General features: G+C 42.7%; 1 protein-coding gene across 3 annotated transcripts in view; it reads left to right on the top strand.

The window, feature by feature from the left end:
* MRPS22 (mitochondrial ribosomal protein S22) overlaps window positions 1-12283 on the top strand; it is a 27330-nt gene continuing 15047 nt past the window's right edge. The window contains exon 1 of one of the 3 annotated variants that reach the window (XM_038571035.1): window positions 1-210. In XM_038571035.1, coding sequence (XP_038426963.1) covers window positions 39-210 — 172 coding nt within the window. In that variant the 5' untranslated portion in view covers window positions 1-38. Of the gene's footprint in view, window positions 211-522; window positions 654-12283 lie in introns of those variants that run through there. The other 2 variants (XM_038571036.1, XM_038571037.1) reach the window with 2 other exon arrangements.

Below are 12283 nucleotides of genomic sequence, written 5' to 3' on the forward strand. Positions count from 1 at the left end.
GGCGCAGGTGCCCCTCCCCACCCCACCTCCGGATAGTCATGGCGGCCCTCAGAACGTCTGTGGCGCTGTGGAGCCTCCTGACAGGTTCTCGGAACTCGGAGCGGGGCTGCTTCCGGGCCCGAATTCGGCCCCAGCTCGGCGCCCTGCTCCAGCCGCCGCCCGGGCCCTGCGGGGTGGGGCCGCCATGCCGTCGGCTTGCTTCCGAGGCGGGTAAGTGACCGGCCAGATGTCCGCGGGAGCGCTCGCTTCCGGCTGGCGACAGCACGCGGCCGCCGGCCCCTCCGTCCGTGCCGGCTCTTCCAGCTGCGCGCGCAGGCCCTGCCGGCTCCTGCACCTTGTAGGGGCTGGGTCTGTGGCGGCCGGCAGTGCCGAGCTCGGAGGTCTGCGCGCGCCGTGCTGCACGTAGGGGGCACGGCCGACCCCGCGAGTCTGCCCTCGAGGGAGCCGCTGGCGCCGTGGGGAAGGGGCAGTGCAGCGCGACCCAGAGCGGCGCGCGGGCTTGGTCGGAAGGACCGGGAGGGGTCCCTGGACCTTGGGACCAGAGCTGAGACCTGGCTGGCCGTGCCGGGGAAGCATTTCAAGCAGCGGGGACAGCCTAGGCCAAAGTCCTGGCGTGAGACTGAACACAGGGAGTCTGGAAACCCGTGTTTGAGGTGGGATTCCTTGATCGGTAAGGCTTGGGTGTGGCGTGGCTCCGGGTCTGAAAGGAGAAGTCAGCCTTGCGTCTCAGCTTTCTGGCTTGAACGTTTGAGTGCAAAGTATTCCCATTTATACCAAGACAGAGAACGTTAATTGTAAGATTTTTTAATTTAATTTTATTTTTTTTTTGGCGGGAGGAATGAAGGGGTGAGGGATGCAAAGGCAGTAGGTGAGGTGAGACTGGAAAGGAGGCAGAATTAAGCGTCTGTGTTTGCACATATTAAATTTGAGGTACTTTTGAAATTTGAGTGTAGCTACACAGTATGACCCAAAACACGGTTGTATCTAAAGTGAGAAGCGTCGGGTCAGAGTGGTAACTCTGGGACGCCCGGGTGGCTCATGCCGTCGGCCCAGGGCGGGATCCTGGAGACCCAGGATCGACTCCCACGTCGCGCTCCCTGCACGGAGCCTGCTTCTCCCTCTGCCTGTGTCTCTGCCTCTCTCTCTCTGTCTCTCATGAATACATAAATAAATAAAATCTTTTTTAAAAATCTAATTTTAGATTTAAATCTAAAAAGTCTAATTTTTCCTATTTTAAAGTAAAAGTGGAACGCCTGGGTGGCTCAGCAGTTAAGCATCTGTCTTCGGCTCAGGGCATGACCCTGGAGTCCCAGGATCCAGTCCCACATCCGGCTCCCCGCATGGAGCCTGCTTCTCCCAACGCCTGTCTCTGCCTCTCTCTCTCTCTCTCTCTCTCTCTTTCTCTCTCTCTGTGTCTCTCGTGAATAAATAAATAAAATCTAAAAATTAAATAAAAGTGGTAATTCAAGCTGGGGAAATGGTGAGATTGAGGAAAGAGCAGTGCTGAGCACATACTGTCTGTGAAGCGCTGGGTTCCAGAGGTGAGTTCAAGACCATGTCTGGCCTTTGGAGGAGCACATTGTTTAGTGGGGAGCACGTGAAGTAAGCAGACTACCTTAGTTTTTTTTCTAAATGAAGTTGGAAGTCATTGGTGAGTTTTATTTATTTTATTTATTTATTTTTTCATTGAGAGTTTTAAACATGAATCTTGATTACATTTTTTTTAATTTTCAGTTTTACTGAGACATATTTAACATACAGTACTGTATAAGTTCACAGTGTGCAACACAATGACTTGACTTCATATATCATGAAATTATTACCACTATAAGTTTAGTTTACATCTTTCCTATCATGTAGATACAAAGAAAAAAAATTTTCCTGTGATGAGAACCCTTAGGATTTACTTTAACAACTTTCATAGATATCATTCAGCAGTGTTAACTGTATCCATCATGTAATATATTACATCCTAGTTCTTCTTTTAACTGGAAGTTTGTACCTTTTGACCACCTTGATCCAGTTCCCCCTCATACCCTATTCTCTGGTAACTAGAAGACCACAAGTCTGATCTCTTTTTCTGTGAGTTCTTGTTTGTTTGTTTTAAGATTCCACATATAGTTGAGATCATACAATATTTGTCTTTCTCTTGGTTTATTTTACTTAATGCCCCCATGGTCCATCCACGTTGTCACAAATTGCAAGATCTTTCTCTCTTTTTTTTTTTTTTTAATTTATTTTTTATTGGTGTTCAATTTACTAACATACAGAATAACCCCCAGTGCCCGTCACCCATTCACTTCCACCCCCCGCCCTCCTCCCCTTCTACCACCCCTAGTTCGTTTCCCAGATTTAGCAGTCTTTACGTTCTGTCTCCCTTTCTGATATTTCCCACACATTTCTTCCCCCTTCCCTTATATTCCTTTTCACTATTATTTATATTCCCCAAATGAATGAGAACATATAATGTTTGTCCTTCTCCGACTGGCTTACTTCACTCAACATAATACCCTCCAGTTCCATCCACGTTGAAGCAAATGGTGGGTATTTGTCATTTCTAATGGCTGAGTAATATTCCATTGTATACATAAACCACATCTTCTTTATCCACTCATCTTTCGATGGACACCGAGGCTCCTTCCACAGTTTGGCTATTGTGGCCATTGCTGCTATAAACATCGGGGTGCAGGTGTCCCGGCGTTTCATTGCATTTGTATCTTTGGGGTAGATCCCCAACAGTGCAATTGCTGGGTCGTAGGGCAGGTATATTTTTAACTGTTTGAGGAACCTCCACACAGTTTTCCAGAGTGGCTGCACCAGTTCACATTCCCACCAACAGTGTAAGAGGGTTCCCTTTTCTCTGCATCCTCTCCAACATTTGTTGTTTCCTGCCTTGTTAATTTTCCCCATTCTCACTGGTGTGAGGTGGTATCTCATTGTGGTTTTGATTTGTATTTCCCTGATGGCAAGTGATGCAGAGCATTTTCTCATGTGCATGTTGGCCATGTCTATGTCTTCCTCTGTGAGATTTCTCTTAATGTCTTTTGCCCATTTCATGATTGGATTGTTTGTTTCTTTGGTGTTGAGTTTGATAAGTTCTTTATAGATCTTGGAAACTAGCCCTTTATCTGATATGTCATTTGCAAATATCTTCTCCCATTCTGTAGGTTGTCTTTGAGTTTTGTTGACTGTATCCTTTGCTGTGCAAAAGCTTCTTATCTTGATCAAGTCCCAATAGTTCATTTTTGCTTTTGTTTCTTTTGCCTTCGTGGATGTATCTTGCAAGAAGTTACTGTGGCCGAGTTCAAAAAGGGTGTTGCCTGTGTTCTTCTCTAGGATTTTGATGGAATCTTGTCTCACATTTAGATCTTTCATCCATTTTGAGTTTATCTTTGTGTATGGTGAAAGAGAGTGGTCTAGTTTCATTCTTCTGCATGTGGATGTCCAATTTTCCCAGCACCATTTATTGAAGAGACTGTCTTTCTTCCAATGGATAGTCTTTCCTCCTTTATCGAATATTAGTTGCCCATAAAGTTCAGGGTCCACTTCTGGATTCTCTATTCTGTTCCACTGATCTATGTGTCTGTTTTTGTGCCAGTACCACACTGTCTTGATGACCACAGCTTTGTAGTACAACCTGAAATCTGGCATTGTGATGCCCCCAGCTATGGTTTTCTTTTTTAAAATTCCCCTGGCTATTCGGGGTCTTTTCTGATTCCACACAAATCTTAAAATAATTTGTTCTAACTCTCTGAAGAAAGTCCATGGTATTTTGATAGGGATTGCATTAAACGTGTATATTGCCCTGGGTAACATTGACATTTTCACAATATTAATTCTGCCAATCCATGAGCATGGAATATTTTTCCATCTCTTTGTGTCTTCCTCAATTTCTTTCAGAAGTGTTCTATAGTTTTGAGGGTATAGATCCTTTACATCTTTGGTTAGGTTTATTCCTAGGTATCTTATGCTTTTGGGTGCAATTGTAAATGGGATTGACTCCTTAATTTCTCTTTCTTCATTCTCATTGTTAGTGTATAGAAATGCCACTGACTTCTGGGCATTGATTTTGTATCCTGCCACGCTACCGAATTGCTGTATGAGTTCTAGCAATCTTGGGGTGGAGACTTTTGGGTTTTCTATGTAGAGTATCATGTCATCGGCGAAGAGGGAGAGTTTGACTTCTTCTTTGCCAATTTGAATGCCTTTAATGTCTTTTTGTTGTCTGATTGCTGAGGCTAGGACTTCCAGTACTATGTTGAACAGCAGTGGTGAGAGTGGACATCCCTGTCTTGTTCCTGATCTTAGGGGAAAGGCTCCCAGTGCTTCCCCATTGAGAATGATATTTGCTGTGGGCTTTTCATAGATGGCTTTTAAGATGTCGAGGAATGTTCCCTCTATCCCTACACTCTGAAGAGTTTTGATCAGGAATGGATGCTGTATTTTGTCAAATGCTTTCTCTGCATCTAATGAGAGGATCATATGGTTCTTGGTTTTTCTCTTGCTGATATGATGAATCACATTGATTGTTTTACGGGTGTTGAACCAGCCTTGTGTCCCAGGGATAAATCCTACTTGGTCATGGTGAATAATTTTCTTAATGTATTGTTGGATCCTATTGGCCAGTATCTTGTTGAGAATTTTTGCATCCATGTTCATCAGGGATATTGGTCTGTAATTCTCCTTTTTGGTGGGGACTTTGTCTGGTTTTGGAATTAGGTGATGCTGGCCTCATAGAACGAATTTGGAAGTACTCCATCTCTTTCTATCTTTCCAAACAGCTTTAGGAGAATAGGTATGGTTTCTTCTTTAAATGTTTGATAAAATTCCCCTGGGAAGCCATCTGGCCCGGGACTCTTGTGCCTTGGGAGGTTTTTGATGACTGCTTCAATTTCCTCCCTGGTTATTGGCCTGTTCAGGTTTTCTATTTCTTCCTGTTCCAGTTTTGGTAGTTTGTGGCTTTCCAGGAATGCGTCCATTTCTTCTAGATTGCCTAATTTATTGGCGTATAGCTGTTCATAATATGTTTTTAAAATCGTTTGTATTTCCTTGGTGTTGGTAGTGATCTCTCCTTTCTCATTCATGATTTTATTAATTTGAGTCTTCTCTCTCTTCTTTTTAATAAGGCTGGCTAATGGTTTATCTATCTTATTAATTCTTTCAAAGAACCAACTCCTGGTTTTGTTGATCTGTTCCACAGTTCTTCTGGTCTCGATTTCGTTGAGTTCTGCTCGAATCTTTATTAACTCCCTTCTTCTCTTGGGTGTAGGATCTATTTGCTGTTTTTTCTCTAGCTCCTTTATGTGTAAGGTTAGCTTTTGTATTTGAGTTCTTTCCAGTTTTTGAATGGATGCTTGTATTGCGATGTATTTCCCCCTTAGGACTGCTTTTGCTGCATCCCAAAGATTTTGAACAGTTGTATCTTCATTCTCATTAGTTTCCATGAATCTTTTTAATTCTTCCTTAATTTCCTGGTTGACCCTTTTATCTTTTAGCAGGATGGTCCTTAACCTCCACGTGTTTGAGGTCCTTCCAAACTTCTTGTTGTGATTTAGTTCTAATTTCAAGGCATTATGGTCTGAGAATATGCAGGGGACAATCCCAATCTTTTGGTATCGCTTCAGACCCGCTTTGTGACCCAATATGTGGTCTATTCTGGAGAAAGTTCCATGTGCGCTTGAGAAGAATGTGTATTCAGTTGAGTTTGGATGTAAAGTTCTGTAGATGTCTGTGAAATCCATCTGGTCCAGTGTATCATTTAAAGCTCTCGTTTCTTTGGAGATGTTGTGCTTAGAAGACCTATCGAGTATAGAAAGCGCTAGATTGAAGTCACCAAGTATAAGTGTATTATTATCTAAGTATTTCTTCACTTTGGTTAATAATTGATTGATATATTTGGCAGCTCCCACATTCGGGGCATATATATTGAGGATTGTTAAGTCCTCTTGTTGAATAGATCCTTTAAGTATGATATAGTGTCCCTCTTCATCTCTCACTACAGTCTTTGGGGTAAATTTTAGTTTATCTGATATAAGGATGGCTACCCCTGCTTTCTTTTGAGGACCATTCGAATGGTAAATGGTTCTCCAACCTTTTATTTTCAGGCTGTAGGTGTCCTTCTGTCTAAAATGAGTCTCTTGTAGACAGCAAATAGATGGGTCCTGCTTTTTTATCCAGTGTGAAACCCTGCGCCTTTTGATGGGGTCATTAAGCCCGTTCACATTCAGAGTTACTATTGAGAGATATGAGTTTAGTGTCATCATGATATCTATTCAGTCCTTGTTTTTGTGGACTGTTCCACTGAACTTCTTCTTAAAGGGGAATTTTAAGAGTCCCCCTTAAAATTTCTTGCAGAGCTGGTTTGGAGGTCACATATTCTTTTAGTTGCTGCCTGTCTTGGAAGCTCTTTATCTCTCCTTCCATTTTGAATGAGAGCCTTGCTGGATAAAGTATTCTTGATTGCATGTTCTTTTCATTTAGGACCCTGAATATATCCTGCCAGCCCTTTCTGGCCTGCCAGGTCTCTGTGGAGAGGTCTGCTGTTACTCTAATACTCCTCCCCATAAAAGTCAGGGATTTCTTGTCTCTTGCTGCTTTAAGGATCTTCTCTTTATCTTTGGAATTTGCAAGCTTCACTATTAAATGTCGAGGTGTTGAACGGTTTTTATTGATTTTAGGGGGGGATCTATTTCCTGGATCTGAATGCCTGTTTCCCTTCCCAGATTAGGAAAGTTTTCAGCTAGAATTTGTTCAAATACATATTCTGGCCCTCTGTCCCTTTCGGCGCCCTCGGGAACCCCAATTAAACGTAGGTTTTTCTTTCTCAGGTTGTCGTTTATTTCCCTTAATCTATCCTCATGGTCTTTTAATTGTTTGTCTCTTTTTTCCTCAGTTTCCCTCTTTGCTATTAACTTGTCTTCTATGTCACTCACTCGTTCTTCCACCTCGTTAACCCTCGTCGTTAGGACTTCTAGTTTGGATTGCATCTCATTCAGTTGATTTTTAATTTCTGCCTGATTAGCTCTAAATTCTGCAGTCATGAAGTCTCTTGAGTCTTTTATACTTTTTTCTAGAGCCACCAGTAGCTGTATAATAGTGCTTCTGAATTGGCTTTCTGACATTGTATTGTAATCCAGATTTTGTAACTCTGTGGGAGAGAGGACTGTTTCTGATTCTTTCTTTTGAGGTGAGGTTTTCCTTCTAGTCATTTTGCTCAGTGCAGAGTGGCCAATAGCAAGTTGTATTGGGAAAAAGAGAAAAAGAGAGGAGAGAAAGAAGGAAAGAAAAGAGAAAGAGGAAAAAAAAGGGAAGAAAATAAAAACGAAAAAAAAAAGAGAAGAAAAAGAGAAAGAAAAAGGAGAAAAAAAAGGGGGGTGGGGGAAGGAAGCAAATCAAAAAACAAAACAAAACAAAACAAAAAAACAAACAAACAAACAAAAAAAAAAGAACCACCGGGAAGTATCTTCTGATTCTGTGTACTTTAAGTCCCTTGGCTTCTCCTGGAAGTTGTCCGTCTAGCTGGTGTTCTGGGGGAGGGGCCTGTTGTGCTGATTTTCAGGTGTTAGCAGTTGGGGGAGCTGCTGTGCCCCTGCCTGGTGCAGGGCTCAGTGGGGGTTGTTTGCCCCGTGAGGCCGCAGGAGGAACAGCCCCAGTGGCGGGGCCAGTTCTGGAAACCTGGATTCAGCTCCGGCAGGAACTCCTGAGCTCTCAGTCTGCAGGGCCTGGAGGCTCCGGGGCGGGGCCGCTGATCTGCTCAGCTCGGCGCAGGAGCGTCCTTGCTGTCCTGGGCCCTCCCGGCCTCTGCCTGTCCCGGGGGAGGCCGGATCCTGGGCTGTGTCCCGGCGCGCTGTGCTCCGGGGCCTGCGCTGGTGGATTCGCGCTCCCGGGCCGCGCAACCCCCTCCGCGGAGCTGCCGCCCGAGCCCCTCCGAGCTGCTCCTGGAACCGCGCAGCCCCCTCCGCACGGAGCCTCTTCCTCTGCCGAAGCCCCTCCGAGCTGCTCCTGGAACCGCGCAGCCCCCTCCGCACGGAGCCTCTTCCTCTGCCCGAGCCCCTCCAAGCTGCTCCCGGGGCCGCGCAGCCCCCTCCGCGGAGCCGCCGCCCGAGCCCCTCCGAGCTGCTCCGGGTCCCGCCGGGTCCCGCCGTGCGCTGCAGCCCTTAGGGAGCTCGGCGCACTCTCCTGGGCGCGCAGTTGCTCTGTTACTGTCCCGGGGATCCCGTGGGCATCCCCGCCCTCCTGGGTCCTGCTCTAACTCCCCGCGAGCCCCTTTCCGCCCGGGAAGGTCGGTGCAGCTCCTGCTCCTCCGGGACGGGGCTCTCCTGTCCTGGGGACACTCGCCCCGGCCTCAGCCCGGCTCCTCGCGGGGCCCCTCCCCCTTGGAGGCCTTTGTTTCTTTACTTCTTTTTCCCCGTCTTCCTACCTTGATAGAAGCGCGAACTCTTCTCACTGTTGCATTCCAGGTGTTCTCTCTTTAATTCTCAGGCCGAATTCATAGATTTTCAGGATGATTGGAAGGTTTTCTAGGTAATTTGGTGGAGACAGGTGATTTGCAGACCTTACTCTTCCGCCATCTTGCTCCTCCCCCTCCCTCTCTCTTTTTTTTTTAATTGAAGTATACTTGACACAGTGTTACATTTCAGGTGTATAGCATAGTAATTCAATAAGTCTGTGCCTTATGCTGTGCTCACAAGTTCAGCTACCATCTGTCACCATACAGTGCTATTACAGTTCCTTTGAGTATATTCCCTAGGCTGTACCTTTTATACCTGAGACTTATTCTTTCCATAACTGGAAGTCTGTATCTCCCACTGGCCTTGGCCCATTTGACCACGCACCCATCTTCCCTCTGGCAACCATCAGTTTGTTCTCTGTATTCATGGCTCTGATTCTGCTTTCTCTTTGTTTAATCATTTGTTCTGGGTTTTTTTGTTTTAATATCATTGCATAGTTATCTACCTCTATTTATTTAAGAAAGAGAGAGAGTGTGCACCAGCAGGGGGAGAGGTAGAGGTGGGGAGGGGTGGGAGAGGCAGAAGGAGAGGGAGAAGCAGACTCCCTGCTGAGCAGGGAGCCTGATGTGGGGCTTGATCACAAGACCTGAGCTGAAGGCAGTTGCTTAATCAACAGAGCCACTCAGGTGCCCCTGTTCATTTGTTTTGATTTTTAGATTCCACATATGGGGAAAATATACAGCGTTTGTCTTTCTCTGACTTATTTTAATTAGTATTGTACTCTCTAGGTCCAACCATGTTATTGCAAATGGCAAGCTCTCATTCTTTTTTTTTGGGGGGGGGTGAGTAATATTCCATTGTGTGTTTGTGTGTGTGTGTCATACCACATCCTCTTTATTCATTCATCTATCAGTGGACACTTGGGTTGCTTTTATATCTTGCCTATTGTAAATTATGCTGCAGTGAACATAGGGGTGCATATATTTTCTCAAATCAGTATTTTTGTTTTGGAGAGGGTAAATGCCCGGTAGAGTAGAATTACTGAGTTATATGATATTTCTGTTTTTCGTTTTTTGAGGAACCTCCATACTGGTTTTCACAGTGACTGCACCAATTTACATTCCCATCAGCAGTGCACTAGAGTTTCTTTTCCTCCATGTCCTTGCCAACACTGGTTTGTCTTTTTGCCATTCTGTGGTTTTGATTTGCATTTCCCTGATGATTAGTGAGTGATATTGAGCATCTTCTCTTGTGTCTGTTGTCTGTTGCCATCTGTATGTCTTTGGAAAAATGTCTGTTTAGGTCTTTAGTCCATTTTTAATCAGACCGTTTGGGGTTTTTTTGGTGTTGAGTTGTATTACGTTTATATATATTTTGGATATTAATCCTTAATCTGATACATCATTTGCAAATATCTTCTCCCATTTAGTAGGTTGCCTTTTCATTTGTTGATGGTTTTGTTTGTTGTGCAAAATTTTTATTTTGATGTAGTTCCAATAATTTATGTTTGCTTTTGTTTCCCTTTCCTGAGAAGATATATCTAGACAAATGTTGCCATGGTTGATGTCAGAGAAGTTACTGCCAGTTTTTTTTCTCTGAGTTTTACGGTTTTGGATCTCATATTTTAGGTCTTCAATCCATTTTGAATTTCTGTGTATAGTGTAAGAAAGTGGTCCCCCTTTATTCTTTTGCATGTAGGTGTTCAGTTTTTCCAGCACCATTTATTGAAGAGACTGTTTTTTTCTCTGTCGTATATTCTTGCCTCCTCTATCTTAGATTAATTGAATGTGGATTCATCAGGGATACTGGTCTGTGTTTGCTTGCTTGCTTGCTTTTTTAAAGTGTCTTTCTGGTTTTGGTATCAGGGTAATACTGGCCTCATAGAATGTATTTGGAAGCTTGCTTCTATCTTTTTAGAATAGTTTGAGGAGAATACGTATTAACTCTTTACATTTTTGGTGGGTTTTAGCCTGTGAATCCATCTAGTCTTGACTTGTGTTTGTTGGGAATTTTTTAAATTACTGACTTAACCTTATTACTCATAAAGAGTTTATTTAGATTTTCTGTTTCTTCCTGCTTCAGTTTTGTAACGTTGTATATTTCTGGGAATTTATCCATTTCTTCTAGGTTGTCATATAATTCTTTATAGTAGTCTCATATAATCCTTTATGTTTCTGTGATATTGGTTGTTACCTCTCCTCTTTTATCTCTGATTTTGAGTACTCTTTTTCTTGATGAGTCAGGCTATAGGTTTATCAATTTTGTTTATCTTATCAGCTAACCAGATCTTGGTTTCAATGACCTTTTCCATTTTTTAAAATTGTCTCATGTATTTCTGCTCTAAACTTTATTATTTTATTCTATCTGATGTCGGGCGTTGTTCTTTTTCTAGTTCCTTCAGATATAAGATTAGGTTGTTTATTTGAGGTTTTTTTGATTCTTTGGTAGGCCTGTATTGCTATAAATTTCCCTCGTAGAACTACTTTTTGCTGTGCTCCAAAGACTTGGGGCTGTTGTGTTACCATTTTCATTTGTTCTCATAATATTTTTTTATTTCCCTTTTGATTTCTCTGTTGGCCCATTGATTGTTTAGTAGCATGTTGTTTAGCCTCCATGTGTTTGTGTTTTTTCTTTCTTTTTCCTTGTAATTGATTTCTAGTTTTGTACTGTTATGGTTGGGAAAGATGTATGACATGATTCAGTCTTCTTAAATTTATTGAGACTTGTGGTCTAAATGGTCTAATATGTGATCTATCCTGGAGATTCTTCATGAACACTTGAAAATAGTGTGTATTCTTTTGTTTTTGGATGGGATGTTCTGTATATATCTACTAAGTTCATCTAATCTAATGTGTCATTCAAAGACATTGTTTCCTTATTGATTTTCTGCCTGGATGGTCCATCCTTTGAGTAAGGGTGTTAAAGTGCCCTGTTATTTTTTTATTGCTGTCAGTTTCTCCCCTTATGTCTGATAATATTTGCTATATGTATTTAGGTGCCTCATTGTTGGGTACATAGATATTTACAATTGTTATATCATCTTGTTGGATTGAATACCTTTATCATTATGTAATACCATTCTTTATTTCTTGCTACAGTTTTTTAATTTTTTTTAAAGATTTTATTTATTTGTTATTCATTCATTCATTCATTCATTCATTTATTTATTTGAGAGAGCCTCTGCACACATTTGCATGTACTACATGGGGCAGAAGGAGAGGGAGAGAGAATCTGAAGCAGACTCCCTGCTGAGTATGGAGCCGGATATGGGGCTTGATCCCTTGACTGCAAAACCACAATCTGAGCCAAAACCAAGAGTTGGATGCTCAACTGACGGAATCACCCAGGCACCCCTGCAGTCTTAGTTTTCAAATCTGTTTTGTCTGATACATGTATTGCTACTCTGGCTTTCTTCCCCCCTTCCATTTACATGGAATATCTTTTCCCATCATTTCACTTTCAGTGTCTGTGTGTCTTTAGTTCTGCCATGAGTCTCTTGTAGGCAACACATAGATAGGTCTTGGGTGTTTGTGGTTTTTTAAATCTATTCTGCCACCTTATGTCTCTTGTTTGGAGCATTTATTCCGTTTACATTTAAAGTAATTATTGATAGGTATTGTACTTATTGCTATTTCATTAGTTGTTTTCTGGTGGTCTCTGTAGTTCTCTGTTCCTTTGTTCTTTGGCTCTCTTCACTTGTTTGGTGGCTTTCTTTAGTGTCATGTTTGGTTTTCTTTTTATCTTTTGTGTACTATAGGTTTTTGATTTGTGGTTACCATGGGTTTCATATATAACATCATGGGGGTATAGCAGTCCCTTTTAAGTTGATGGCT

This window comes from Canis lupus, chromosome 23 (genome assembly GCF_011100685.1).
Source record: "Canis lupus familiaris isolate Mischka breed German Shepherd chromosome 23, alternate assembly UU_Cfam_GSD_1.0, whole genome shotgun sequence".
NCBI classification, from domain to species: domain Eukaryota; kingdom Metazoa; phylum Chordata; class Mammalia; order Carnivora; family Canidae; genus Canis; species Canis lupus.